Source organism: Lethenteron reissneri, chromosome 44, assembly GCF_015708825.2.
Source record: "Lethenteron reissneri isolate LAM-NWPU_2019-01 chromosome 44, ASM1570882v1, whole genome shotgun sequence".
NCBI lineage: Eukaryota > Metazoa > Chordata > Hyperoartia > Petromyzontiformes > Petromyzontidae > Lethenteron > Lethenteron reissneri.
This window is the reverse complement of record NC_083822.1, coordinates 10,097,330-10,112,571: the sequence shown is the minus strand read 5'-3', so window position 1 is coordinate 10,112,571 and position 15,242 is coordinate 10,097,330. Positions and strand designations below refer to the sequence as shown.

The window sequence follows — 15,242 nt, the reverse complement described above, 5'->3', positions numbered from 1 at the left end:
GAGGCTATTTTCGATAGCTTTGTCGTTTTATCAAATTCTAAGTAGCCAACATCGAAACCTTAGTACAGCAGGAACAGCATCATAATTAGTATTTTCAGCTTCTCAATCAGAAGATTCTTCTATCTCATCTTCCCCGTTACTGTCAACAAGTTTATCATCATGTTGAACCTGTTCAACGACGACGCCCTGGTCTTCAGTGTTTTCGGAGTCTTCCTCAGCATAGACAGTAACATCTGTCTGAACCATGTTTTTCTCCGAGTCCTCAATGTCTTCAACCTTCTCGTTTACATACTCTGAAATAGGTGGTTGATAGCCGCCATCTTCTGATTCTGAAGAGTTGAAGTTTGCAGCTTCAGCTTATTTCTTCTTGGCTTTCTTTAAAAATCTAGCCAGTAATGTACTTGACTTTTTTGATGCCATTTCAGCTTTATGTCTTTTACGACATTGAGCTCCACTTCGTTTTCTTCCTGAGATGGCTGACAAAAACTATAAATATATTATTATATCACGGAGTACACTGAAGTGGAAAAAATATGTGTAGGCCTAGACAATAACATAGTGGTACTGGCATAGTGCTACTACAATAACTAATAATTATAATAATTAGGCTATACATGCAGATTAAAAGTACATAATTTATACGCTTAAAGGCAGATTATGCTGCAGATATAAAAAATATCGATATAATAAATTGTATTCTATATAAAAAATTTTTTTTAAATGTATTTATCAACAAATATCATAAAACATACCTCTTGTTGTTCAAGTAGGTCGCCGCTTTGGACGCCACCGCCTATAAGCTTCTACTGTCGGTCGTACGCGGCCATGTAACGGCATCATAGACTTACTCGCCGAGGTTGACGCTCGTCCGGTGGCTTGTAGTCGTGGCGCGGTGGTCTAGCTAACACAGTAACACTCTCACTTAGTGTCCGCCAGCGAGCATGGCTCGGCTCTTAGGTCAGTTCAAATATAAGGTACGAGCGACGTACACGTATAAGTGAGCCTTGTAGTAAATGCTGCTAAATGAAGGCCACGCTATGTTGACGTGCGTGGGATGCTCCGGCTGCTGCAGCCGCCTGGAGGGTGGTGGTGTCACTAATAAAAACTACATTCAGACTCTGTCGCCTCGACGGACCTGGTTTTCACCTGAGGACGGCTGCTTGCGTTGTGGCCGAAACGTCGTGAGAATTGTTTTATTATGTTTTATTTTTATTATTTTATTACTTCCCTTCTACGTGACTTTACCGAAAGAACCAAGAAGATACAAATAGGCCGTCGTAGTTTCCGCCACCAAAAAACAGGCCAGTGTGACTAAGGCTGAAAGACTGCGCCTGTCTGTTGTTTGGGACGTTCTTCCATGTAAGTTCTTAATAGGCACGCGTGTGTGGCGGGATATATAAACTTTTAGGTTGAGGTGTAGATTTGTGCAGTAGTTTCAGGCTGCCGCGCCCGCCGCAATAAGTTATAATGTGACGTTGTAAGCCTAATTTTGGCGCCCCTTTACCTTGGCGCCCGGGGACACATGTACCCCCCTGCCCCCCCTAGCTACGCCTCTGCAGCGTCAACCTCACTGAGCCCCCCCCCCCTCACCCCCCGTCTCGTCACAGCGTCAACCTCACTGTGAGCCCCCCCCCCTCACCCCCCGTCTCGTCACAGCGTCAACCTCACTGAGCCCCCCCCTCACCCCCCGTCTAGTCATAGCGTCGACCTCACTGTGAGCCCCCCCCCCCCTCACCCCCGTCTCGTAGCGCCAGGGGGCAGGGGAACAATCCACGGGCAGCACCGCCCCCTGCAGCCCACACTCTGCACGACACCGCGTCGCGCAGCTGCGCTGAAGCGGTTGGGGTGGGGGGGTGGGGGGGTGCCGGGGATGCTGGGGGGAGTTTGTGTGTGAAGGCTATTTATTTATTTATTTCTCAGGTGTCTCAAGCTTTGCTTCCTTCCTTCTGCCAAATGCCACAGCAGCTGCACGGGCAACACCTCGTGACCTCAAACGTCTGTCCTGACAGTGCCAGCCCACTCAGAGTGGGAATAATTGGTCAGATTTTACGTGTTAATTTATTTAAATTTTTTATTATTATTAATTGTATATATTATTTTAAATAAATTGTGCTTTCTTAAAATATGCAATTGTTTGTTGTTGTTGTGGTGGTGGTGGTAAGTCGAGACATATCTACGTCAGTGCTCTCCGGTTGACCTGAGTGAAGAGTAGTGGAGCTGCGTCACTTTCCCAACCCTGGCCCAGCCGGACTCAACAACTCCATACATCATCAACAAACAAGCTGCAACGTTAGTCTATGGGCAATGTTAGTCTACGGGCAATGTTAGTCTATTGGCAATGTTAGTGTATGGGAAGTGTTAGTCTATGGGCAATGTTAGTCTATGGGTAATGTTAGTCTATGGGCAATGTTAGTCTATGGGCAATGTTAGTCTATGGGCAATGTTAGTCTACGGGCAATGTTAGTCTATGGGCAATGTTAGTCTATGGGTAATGTTAGTCTATGGGCAATGTTAGTCTACGGGCAATGTTAGTCTGTGGGCAATGTTAGTCTATGGGCAATGTTAGTCTACGGGCAATGTTAGTCTGTGGGCAATGGTAGTCTATGGGTAATGTTAGTCTATGGGCAATGTTAGTCTATGGGCAATGTTAGTCTATGGGCAATGTTAGTCTATGGGCAATCTTAGTCTATTGGAAATGTTAGTCTATGAGTAAAGTGACGGGCTGTGTCCTTGCCCAACCCTGGCCCAGCCTGGCTCAACAACTCAACACACAAACGATGATCGTGTGGGTATGGGTGTCCCCCCATATCGGTGGGGAGTGGTGGCACAGTGGTTAGCGCACTGCACAACGAACCCTGTGACTCAACAACAGGTCGACTCCGCCTCAAATGAGTACCTGGTGCCGTGTGTAAATATCAAGATTGGGGAGACAAAGACGGCCGGGCGTGGTGCCGACCACCTCGTGTTACCATGGTAGCCTTCATAGGTGCTCGCTAACAGCACGTGCCCAAACAGTCTGCTCCCCCCCCTGTTTACTATGGCCTAGAATCGGGAGTGAAACTTACCACCAAACCCTCGCTGTCTGGCCCTCCCAGGGAGTACAGGGTGCCATCCATGGGGTCGGGGAGGAAGGCCGGTCTGTGGACGCAAATAAACACATCTCAGGCCATGATGGCATACAGCGTGGACGTCCAGAACGAAACACGTCATTCGAGACCCAAACATTATCCCACCTCCTGGCTTCGACACCCGACACCCCTCCTCCAAGGCACTGGCTGAACCATCAGCCGCATCAGAACATCGCCAGCACGCCGACGCCGCACCACATTTCCGCCATGAATGGAAAATGTAAGACGCGTCCCAGTGGTGTGAATGTCGCTTTGGACCAGAGGTCGCGTTTTGGCGTCCTCTGGTCTAACACCGTTTGAGACGAGGCTCGAAAGAAAGCTGTCTCTGATGTGGTCCAATCAGTTTAAAAGACAATGCATATATTTATATTCTTGGTTCTTTCGGTAAAGTCACGTAGAAGGGAAATAATAAAATAATATTAATATAAAACAATATTATATTATTTTATTATTTGAATTAAAATAATATAAACATAAATATAAAACAATATATATATATTATTTTATTATTTCCCTTCTACGTGACTTTACCGAAAGAACCAAGATTATGAATCCCTGCAGTCTCGAAAGCTTTAAATCAAAATGCATATATTATCAGGGTATGTTTTTTGTTTGCATTCTGACCACGAGTATTGCGGTTAATGCAGACTTGATTCCTCGTGAAAGGTTTCAGTTTGGTGTTTTAGCATGTTAACACTGCATGGTCTTCAATGGCTCTCGGAGAGAGAGAGAGAGCGAGCGAGCGAGCGAGCGAGGACGACTCAAGAGGCGCGATGAGGAACCACAGACGAAGGCAGCAGCCACGCGATGAAATGTTTGCGAACAATGGCGCGAGCCCCGCAGTCATCTACATATTAACGTGTTATTGGCCAAACTATACTAACATTTGTATTCTACCAGGTAAGACCCACAGAGCTGTATGGCTCTTTTGCAGAAGCCCCCTGGACACAAATGATAGCTCAACGAAGTGGCTTATCACGTTGGAAATGTATAGCAGCCAAATACTATAAACACATGTTACTAAATGTGGAGGGAAAAGCCAGAGGATCTGGAGAGAGATCCACATGACCACGGGGAGAACATGCAAACTAATAAATATGCAGGCGTCAGGGTTGCGATCGAACCCACGGCCTCCTGCATACCAGGCGAGGGAGATGACATCTCGTGACTGCGGCAGCCGAACTCAGAAAACAGGGGGGGGGAACATACAAACTCCACACACTCACAAAGACAAAGATCCCCCGTGTAGCCTCAACAGACTGTTGGGCAAGTGCTGTTAGCGAGCACCTGTTCAGGCCGGCACGGCACACGAGAGAGTGGGTGGCCAGCACTCCACCACCAAAACTCCAAGTCCAATAGCAGGTGAAGCACTTAACATTTCGCCACCGTGGCGGCACTAATGAGTGTTTACACGCGGGAGGAAACCGGAGCACCCGGATAAACCCGACGCGTGCGATCGAGGGCGAAACGCTCTATCCCACCTTCCAGACGGAGTGGACAGAGTCCACATGTCAGCCGCACGCCCACCCACGGCAGACCTGTTCTTCACCTGAGGACGGCTGCTTGCGTGGTGGCCGAAACGTCGTGAGAATTGTATTTTATTATGTTTTTTATTACTATTTCATTATTCCCCTGCTACGTGGCTTTACCGAAAGAACCAAGAAGAGTTTCGATTTAAAGCTTTCGTAACTGCAGGGATTCATCTTCTTGCTTCTTTCGGTAAAGTCACGTAGAATGGAAATAATAAACTAATAAAAATAGAAATATTATGTTATATTTTTATTATTTTATTATTTCCATTCTACGTGACTTTACCGAAAGAACCAAGAAGATGAACCAAGAAGAGTTTCGCAACGTTACGGCGATCCCACCAAGCCTCGCTGCTGCCTCCACGGCGCTGCACGGACAGGCACCAAGGCAGAGCGCCACGCGTTCGTGTGATTGCGCAACGATAAGCACGTGGCACGCGCTGCCTTTGAGCCGCAAAGCCGCTCGCGCTCGACACACGGGTTGGTGACGACTTACTTAGTCAAGTCCTCTGGCACTTGAATAACAGGATCTGTGTGTGTGTGTGTGCGCGAGGGGAGGGGGAGTAGTGGGTTGGTGAGAAGGGGAGGGTCAGAGGGGTACGGGGAGACACACACGCGGTCACCTCTCATCCATCCCCACCGGCTCGAGTGATTAGCGCTCAGTCGTGCCAGCAGCTGGTGCCAGCAGCTGCTGCCAGCTGCTGCTGCTGCCACCGTGACTCGACTCCACCACCGCGCAGCAGCCTGGAGCCACCACCCACTCCAACTACCCGGTGGCCCCTCCACACTAGAACACCACAACAGCACGTCAAATTGCACTCCCCCCCCCAGTTGCCCTGCCCCACCCACTATACCCACCCGATTGCCCCCCTCCCACTCTATCCACCTGGTTGCTCCTATACACTTTATCCACCCGGTAGGCCCCACCCGGTTGCCCCCATCCACTATATCTAGCCGGTTGCCCATAGCCAATCTTATCCACCCGGTTGCCCTCACCCACTCCACGCGGTTTCACCACCTGCACTCTCAACAGCTGACGCCACTGCCCCTCCCCGTGCCCGATCCCAACCCTCCCACCCATACCCCATGGGGTGTCCCGGCCGTCCCCTCCTGCTCCCCCACTCCCCCCAGCACGCACCCTCTCGCAGGGCCCACATGACGTCGCCCGTGGCCCGGCTCACGGCGTGCAGGCGACCGTCCAGCGTGGCCACGAAAACGAGGCCCTCGGCCACGGACACCTGCGACTCGCCCTGGACACAGCGGGCCAACCCGCAGGCCGAGAGAAGGCGTCAACAACAACAACAACACAACAACAACGCAACAACGACAACAACAACGACACGCAGCAACAGCGTCACACTCAACCTCCTCACTCCATCATCATCAACCATCATTACACCGATGCGCCCAATTTCACGCGTAGGCTTTCGCGACCAGTATAATCCACAGTCAAGATGTATGATGCATTATAATCATATGTATTATAATCAATACAATAGTTATAATAATTATTATAATCAATCTGCGGCTTCACCGACCCCACGCACTAACTTTCTTCACAGTTCTGTAATCGTCAGCGAAACGTCGGACTCGAAATGTGCGTGTGGGTTTACTCTCCAACACACCGGTGTGTGCTGAACTAGTTACCAATTGGCAAACCTCGCTGATTGGCTGTGTCGGGTGGTGGCGCGTTTAACGACACATTCATATTTACGCGATCGAACCCCCCCAAAAAACGCCTTTACTATGGATCCATGAACCCAGCTCGGTCGCGAACACGGATGAGAGGCAAAGGTGCAGCTCTGCAATGTCTCGCTCACGCAACTGCTGGCGGAAGAGCCCTGCACGAGAGAGGCGCTCTCGAGAAGTGCCTCTAAACTTTTGTTTGGCTACTGTGACCCCCGCCCTTGCCTGACCCAACATGGTTCCGAGAAATAAACGTGTGAATAATGACCCTCAACTCTTTAACCAATCGTCCATGCTACGAGGTACGCTAACTAGCTCGTAACTGCGAGCAAATTAAATAAAACGTATAACCCGTAAAAACAAAGTTTTTCACTATCAATCCTTTATATGCGTGGCGGCGAGAGTCCTCTCGTCCTCTGGCTTGAGATGGCTGCCACCTATGGGTCAGATGATTGCATGGCACCATTAAGCAATTGGTAATTAAATATAATATTTTTGTCCTAAAGTGTAAAATTTTGGAATTTTTTTTTCACGAACATTAATTGTCACGCACAACGAGTCTGTGTGGAAAATGTCAGCTCGATTGGATCACGGGAAGTGGGTTAAAAAAACGACCGAAAGATTTGCACGGTCGTAAGCAAGCAAGCGAACTTAATATAAAGGATTTAAAAAAGCAACGGGCACCGCATGCACGAGGTCACTTGCTCCCGCTCGATTGGTTACTCATGAAAACCACGTGGTTTACGATCAATGAGTTTTTAAAAAATGCCTTTTTATCTCGTTCTAGGTTCACGTATGGATTTCAATGGTATCGCAGTTATTTTATATTGGCAGATTAGTAGACGGTGATGCACCAATGACTCTCGTGTACGATATAACTTGGCACGATTGTAAATCACCTCGCGTTACCCCGCCGGGAATCAGCCACGTGACCCCCGGTTGAGAACAACTGCTCCAGAGAGAACCCCCTCTTCTAGCATATCGTGAGTTAGTAGCGGAATGTCCACATTCATATGGCGGGGACCAGTTCATATATATTACAAAGAACACAGCGGTCTTATAATAGGTGACCTTTCAGACCAACGTCCTTCTTTATCGGGCATAATTAAGTGCAAAACATCGCCTTTCATACATTTCGATTTTTCCTCTCCAGCCCACACAATGTTGTTGTTGTTGTTGTTGACACGGAACGTGTTGAGTTGTTTATTGTTAACTGTACTCGTGCACCACTTCCAACGCAGCAGCAGCAACAACACCACCACCAAATAATTGGAACGTGCACCACGGAACGCACGCGAGGTTCCACGAGCGGTTTCAGGGGCTGTGTTACAGCAGAGGCCTGCGCGGTTAGAAATCAGCTGTTGTACTGCACTTCTATGTAACCGCGTCTATGATCCCCGCCTTCACTGACGCCGCACTGGCCACCGATCGAATCTTCTTCGTGTGGCTGATGTCGAGTGTTGAAGAGCGGCTGTCACTTTACATTGAGGCTGTTGATGAGCAAGATAACTGCTGTCCTGATGCCTCCTTCGTATTGAGCATCGTGTGAGTATATGGCTCTCTGTGTGAAACTATGGCTCTCTGCGTGAGTCTATGGGTCTCTGTGTGAAACTATGGCTCTCTGCGTGAGTCTATTGGTCTTTCTATGAGTATATGGCTCTCTATGTGAAACTATGGCTCGCTGCGTGAGTCGATGGGTCTCTGTGCGAGTCCATAGGTCCCTATGTGAGTCCATGGGTCCCTATGCAAGTATATGGGTCTCAGTGTAAATCGATAGATCCCCGTCTTCTTCGTATGGATGATGTCGACGTACAGCAACAACTAGACATGCCCATTGAGGTGTATCCGCATCTGCTGCTGCCGCCATGGTATGTGTGCGGTTGCGGTTTCGGTTTCATGGGTTGTGGCCCAGAAGCTTCAACGGAATACCAAAGCCAGGTAGACGCGGACCCACTAACCGCCACGATCCGCACGTACTGCGCGTGGTGATGCCCTTCATTGCAGGAATTGGATCGACCAACAGGGGCTGTCCGGGTTAGGTGCAGACGAACTCCGCGGTGCGAGCAGAAATTCACCTCTCACCGTCAGCACTTTTGTTCCCTGCTAATTTACTCTCCGGTGGGCTCGGTGTTTGCTCGGGAACGGGTTTATCGAGTCTGCGTGTGTAACGACTCACCGCGCCGCCCAATTGCCCCGAGGGCGCAGAAGAGAGCGGAGAGGAGGGCTTCAGCCAGCAGTGTGTGCGGTGTGCGATGTGCAACGCGCGCGCGTGTGTGGTTGCGTGTGTGGTTGGGTGTGTGGTTGGGTGGGTGGGTAGGTGTGTGGGTGGTTGGGTGTGTGGGTGTGTGGGTGTGTGGGTGGGTGGGTGGATGTGTGGGTGTGTGTGTGTGTGGGTGTGTGTGTGGTTGAGTGGTGTGTGTGGTTGAGTGGGTGTGTGTGGGTGTGTGTGTGGTTGAGTGGGTGTGTGGGTGTGTGTGGGTGTGTGTGTGGGTGGGTGTGTGGGTGTGTTGGTGAGTGGGTGGGTGTGTGTGTGTATGGGTAGGTGTGTGTGTGCGTAGGTGTGTGTGTGTGGCCCGGGGCGAGGGCCTCGTGGGCACACAGCCAGCCGTGCTGAGGACCCACACAAGAGCTTGGCCGAGCCCTCCCTGTCTCCCTGTCTCCCAATGTGAGATACAGGCGCAGCCCTGCAATTACCGCTCACGCCGCTGCAGCCGGGGGAAAGGGATTTCGATTAGGTGGAGGCTGGCGGGGGGGGGGGGGCTCTGGACATACTCTCCAGAATCGAGAGGGTAAGGGGCCTTACTCTCCACGGAATAGGTGGCAGTACCCACACTTTACCCCACCGCACGCGATTCGCCGATCGTCAATTGAAAACTGTGCGCTGTGCCAATGATGTGTTACTGCTCTCGCTGGGCAGAGACGGGATTTCAGACAAGTCTTCAGCACTTATTTCAACTTTCGCACCGGTTCGACAAAATCTGAGCGGCAGCGATCCTCTGGATCGCAAGTCGCTGTGCGCCGACCATCGTACCGCCGCTCGCGGCAGGCGTGGAAGACTCGCGATAAACAATACGGTTCAACGATGAATGTACAGGGACTCCTCTACTTACGAACGAGTTCGGTAAGACGATTTGTTCGTAAGTCAAAACTTTACTTCTGTAGATTCGAAACATGGAGGATACGTACACTAAACACGGAGAATAGCTGTACACGTTGTACAATCTCCTGCAGATGGAGATGCCACTGGTTCTTCACGTTCTGCAGATGTAGATGCCACCACCGCAATTTATTGTGCGGTGGTTGAACTTACGCCTCTAGGTCCGAACAGGCAACTGGACATACTGACAGCTTTGTTCGTGTCTCTGAAAGTTCTTAAGTCGAATGTTTGCAAGTAGAGGAGTGCCTCATGTTGAACTTCTTTCGCACCGTACGCAGCCAACCGTGCTAATCGAAGGTGCCGAGGGAAGAACAACAGCAACAACAACAACAAACGAAACACAACAAAGCACCTCTAAAAAAATGAACGACGAGGCAGGGCTCGAGAGCTGCAACGAGACGCGATGCCTCTTCACGCGAGATCCCGGCGAATCGATTATATTATTTCAAACAAGAAATGCCACCCACGTGCACACTCGTACAAAGGAGAACGAGTCTCTGTGTGTGTGTGCACGCGCGGAGTGCGGAGGGCACGAGATGCGAGAGGGCTTTTACTCTCAGGAACTTCTTATCGACTGGAAAACAGCGGACAGGCCACATCATTGGCGAACACTTTAACATGACCCCCCCCCTCCACCCCACCGCTTGAAAATTAGTCTTGAGACTCGCAGAGGCCAGCTGGATAAACACGCGGATATATAGATAGCAGTCGTCATTTTAGCCAGCATCTTCATGATCCTCGTCATTATCAGAAATTGCATCATCATTATAATCATCATCATCCACAATGACGATTACTTTTGTAGATCAGCAACAGCAACAGCAGCAGCACCATCATCACTTCCACTACCGTCATCATCATCATTATGCCCATCATCATCATCAGCAGCAAAGACACTGCAACTGCAGCCACCACCACCACTACCATCATCATTATGCCCATCATCATTATGCCCATCATCATCAGCAGCAGCAAAGGCATTGCTACTGCAGCCACCACCACCACTACCATCATCATTATGCCCATCATCATCATCATCAGCAGCAAAGGCATTGCTACTGCAGCCACCACCACTACCACCATCATCATCATTCCGATCATCGTCACCATCAACATCACCCTCATCAGCCACATCAACATCATCATCAATTCATTTAAAAATCTCGACACGAGAGACACGCACTGTGGGCACGGCCGGTGGGCACACAACGTCCGTGCGTGACGTCATCCACGCAACTGCGAGCGCGGTCTGAGATCGGCGTCAGGTCCCACGCCTGCCACATCAACTCTGTCAAAACCGATTCTCAACTCACTCACAAACTCTCAACTCACTCACCGTCTCTCAGCTCGCTCACCGACTCCTCAACTCACCCACCAACTCCTCAACTCACTCACAAACTCTCAGTTCACCCACCGACTCCTAAACTCACCCACCAACTCTCAGCTCACCCACCGACTCTCAATTCACCCACCAACTCTCAGCTCACCCACCGACCCTCAACTCACCGACCCTCAGCTCACTCACCAACTCCTCAGCTCACCCACCAACTCCTCAGCTCACCCAACAACTCCTCAACTCACTCACCAACTCTCAGCTCACCCATCGACTCCTCAACTCACTCACCAACTCTCAGCTCACTCACCGACTCCTCAACTCACTGCCCCTCGCTGACCCACTCTCAGCTCACGGCAGAGCCCACGTGGCACTCACCTCTTCCGGTCTCTCTGCATTGCTGCCCTGCAAAATGAGCAGCATCAGCAGGGGCACGAGCCTGGGCAGCAGCAGCAGCAGCCTGTGTAGCGGCCCGGGCAGGAAGGGCAGTAAGGCCCTGCCCATGTTGAAAGAAAACCACCTGGGTTTCTCTTTGACGAGGTCACATCACGTTTCATGTGCAGTCTGTCCTCTCATCACCACCTCCGCCACCGTCACCATCAACGCTTCACTGGGCCCGATCACAACTTCAGTTTTGCTTGGGGGCGAGTAAAACCTCCCTTCTTTTACACGTTTATTAAACTCGTTGTGTTTACTGAGCCCGGGAGTACTCGGCAAGTTCCGGCTCAGGCGTGTTGATGTTAAGTTTCGCCCAGAATATCGATTGATCACTTTTATGCCTCTCAGCATCTGCTATTGGTCGCGGGGCGCGAGAGGTACGGGCCACGGGGGAGGCGGGGCGCACAGGTAGAGCGACACGGGAGGTGAGGGTTGGGGGGGGTGAGAGTTTGGGGGAGCTCCACCTCGCTGATTGGCTGGCTTACGCGTACACCTGTGCATCGGAGACGCCCCCATCTCCCAGCGCACACCTGTACGAGGGTGGGGCGGGATTGGAAGTGGGCGGGGCGGTGGAGCACCGGGCAGAGACCACGGCTGCCTCCCACCTCCCAACGCACGTGGCGGACGCTGCCTCTGATGCATTTGCGGAACAGAGCAACCAGGATGCAGAGGCGGATGCAGCGATTGGATCCTCATCGACGCTTTGCTGCCACTCGCCGCCGCCGCCCCTCCCCCTCCCGGCCTTCTTCTCTCAAGATAAACATGACGGGAGTCAGCATCAACGATCACGAGTCAACACGCCAATGGCCGCGCGTTCTCGAGTTGCCGCCATCCTGCCGTGTTAAAGGATCAACTCGGCACCAGAACACGAACTGATCTCATCGCTCCGTCTCCTCGGTTGCTCGTCTTCTCGGGGATAATTCCGCACCGTCGAGACGCTTGGCTCGTGGCTGGTGACGTTGGCGTGAGTGGTCGCAGAGATCGTGACTCTCGATCGCGACCATGACGCCCGCTGTACATTTGGAGTTCGCGTGTCTCCCAGGGCCCCGTGGTCGCGTAGATTTTTCTCCGGGTCCCGCGCGTTTTCCCTCCACATTTAGAAACACGCGTTTGGATTATTGGGCTGCTGTACATCTCCACGCGATGATGAGCCAGCTTCGTTGGGCTATCATTTGTGGCCAGATGGCTTCTGAAAAGGAGCTACGTAGCTCATTGGGCCTTACCTGGTAACATAAAAAAGAGTTTCGTTTTAGGTTTACGCTTTGAATCCAGCGGCCGCCTTGATTAATACCGCGGGTCTATTAACCGTACGAATATTACGCGCCGTTTGCGCCATTCACAGTGGACGTTAAAGATTCCGTGACGACATTCGCAAGGGTTAGGCCACTGCGTGTGTGCGTAGTGAGCGTCATGCTTCAAGCTTGCCAAATGTCGAAGAAAAACAATTTGCAACGCGAATAACTCGACTGGAATCTACACGGTAAGCCCGTCACTTCCAGCTGTTGGCAGGACCCTCCTGAAAAACGAAAAACAGAGTCACGGGACTCGGTGACGTATAACCTGGGCAACGAACAAAGTGGACCGAAACGCTCGTGGTGCCATTCACAGTGCACGCCTTGGGATTGCAACACGGGAACTCGGGTACGGGCTCAGCGAACGCCGTCTCCTCCTCCTCCTCCTCGCCCACCCCACTACTCCGTGTGCCCCCCACCCCTCCGCCCCACCCGGCCACCTATGAACCCGGCGACCTAAGTTCACCACCTGGCCGCGGCTAGCGTCGGTGATATCTGAACCTCTCCTGCCCCCCTCCCCTATCACTCCCACCGCCTGCCCCCCGCTCGTCACCAAACCGGCCAAGACCAGCATCGGTGAAGTATGGCCAAACAACCCCCACGACCTACAGAGCGTCGGGTGATCTTAGTCCAGCAGTGGATTGACAAGGCTCCGTACAGTACATTGTAACTCGGGTACACAATCTTCATTTGTATTCGTAGAGCGCCTCCGCTCATGGCGCTTAACACGGTTTCGAATTATTGAGATGGCAGGGGCGTGCTGCAAGGGTTGCGGAGTGAGCGACGGTGATTCGAGGGGTACTCAGGGATCACGGAAGGGCTATAGGGGAGGGACGGGAGGGAGTGGGAAGGGGCCAGGCGAGGGAATGGGCGGTGGAGAAGAGGCAAGGCTGCAGCCGGATTTGAGGAAGGCGAGCGGTGGGCTGCCCTTCTGCAGAGCGTGAAGATGCTCCCACCTTGTGACTGCACCCCGAGAGGTTTCACGTTGAGAACGTAAAAGTCGCAGCGATATCCCGATCTCGTCACTGCTGGTGGAGGGGCCTCGGCCACGAGGAGTTTTGTCTCTCGATTGTAGGGGTCGGCATCATTTCAAAGAAGAAAAAGAGCCAAAGCATAGATCTAGAGTCGCATCACACGGGGGGTGGTGGGGGGCGGGGCGAGTGAGATTTGATGAATTTGCGTCACACTATCAACTGCTGTGCCGGAGAGGTACATCCCCTGGACTGCAAGCCCAATGCGTCAACAATGAAACCCCGGGGCAGCACGATTGTATTGCATTGTATTGAATTATATATATATATATACACTATGTAACACAATTTTTGTTCCTGGGTACTAAATGTTATTTTTTTTATTGCTTATGCCTAGAAAGTATAGAAAATGTCTCTTATTCCCTACAAACTTTGCTTTTGTGACCAGGACTTTACGTGAACGAAATACACAAATGCACACCACGTTTTCTCATTGCAAATAGGAACATTTCAAAATAGCACTGTCCTGGTCACAAAAGCAAAGTTTGTGGGGAATAATCGCCGTTTTCTGTACTTTTCAGGCATAAGCAATTAGGAAATGACACTTACTACCCAGGAACACATTTTTTGTTACACGGTGAATCAAAACTATTTCCCAGCGGTGTATATCTCCTGGGCCAGAGTTCTGGCGTCCTCTGCTGGAGGAGGTTATCTCTACACTTTAAACATCGTAGCGTTGTCCGTGCGTCATAGTTACGCAGGGTGACTTCATAGGAATCCAACTGCGATGTAACATGAAGAAGCCATTACATCACGTGCGTTACGAATCACTGGCTGGGACCCATAAAACATTTTATTAACATACTTTTGACAACAAATATAGAAATTCCTTCGGTTGTTTGTGTTTATTCGTATTCAAGTTATATTATTACAGACCCCATGATGTTAGGGTCCGTCCATAAATGACGTCACGCGATTTTGGACGATTTTTGACCACCACCCTCGTCACACGGCGTCACAAAAAGTCAGACCCCCCCTTAAAAATGACGTTACAAAGCTCTGCCCCCTCACCGAAAATATAAAACATGCTTCAAATCGCTTTAAACTATTGACATTGTAGTGCGTATTTAATGTGGCGCTGCACTCTGATGTTGTCGGAGAAAACATTTATTAAAAAGTATATTTAATTAAGTAGAACGTGTTGTCTATATTTATTTAAAGTTGCGCATTTTGATGTGACGTCACATTTCTCAACCCCCTACCCTCGTCACACATCGTCACAAATGTCTGACCCGCCCCCCCCTAGGTGCGTGACGTCATTTATGGACGGCCCCTTATCTCAAAGAAGCTTTTGCAGATGTATTTACCCACGTGTATAGTCGGACATTGTAGCGGAACAGAGCGCCACACGCAGACCTGTGATTCAAAATGATCGCTGGGGAAAATATTTCAAAACAAATACGCCTCGACATATCCACCTCTCCACGTGAGAAAAATAATAAAAGTATATTTCTTATACGACCCATCGCCCTTCCGGGAGAGAGTACGTGGAACTTCTTTCGCACCGCACGTAGCCAACCGTGCTCATCGGAGGCGCACAGAGGGCATCGTAGTTCCAGCAGCACTGCTTGTAGAAACGGTGCTGATCTTCCCGGCGTCTCGTCGGACTCGCTTGATGAATCAATCCTCGCCAACTGACGCAGACGGA

At 50.7% G+C, this 15,242-nt stretch overlaps 1 protein-coding gene across 1 annotated transcript in view; it reads right to left on the bottom strand.

Moving 5' to 3' along the window:
* LOC133353607 (serine/threonine-protein kinase/endoribonuclease IRE1-like) overlaps positions 1–11,647 on the bottom strand; it is a 36,203-nt gene extending 24,556 nt beyond the window's left edge. The window contains 4 exon segments of the mRNA XM_061569981.1: positions 3,066–3,138; positions 5,154–5,187; positions 5,796–5,907; positions 11,212–11,647. Of these exon segments, the coding sequence (XP_061425965.1) occupies positions 3,066–3,138; positions 5,154–5,187; positions 5,796–5,907; positions 11,212–11,337 (345 nt within the window). The 5' untranslated portion in view covers positions 11,338–11,647.
* Positions 11,648–15,242: the final 3,595 nt, after the last annotated feature.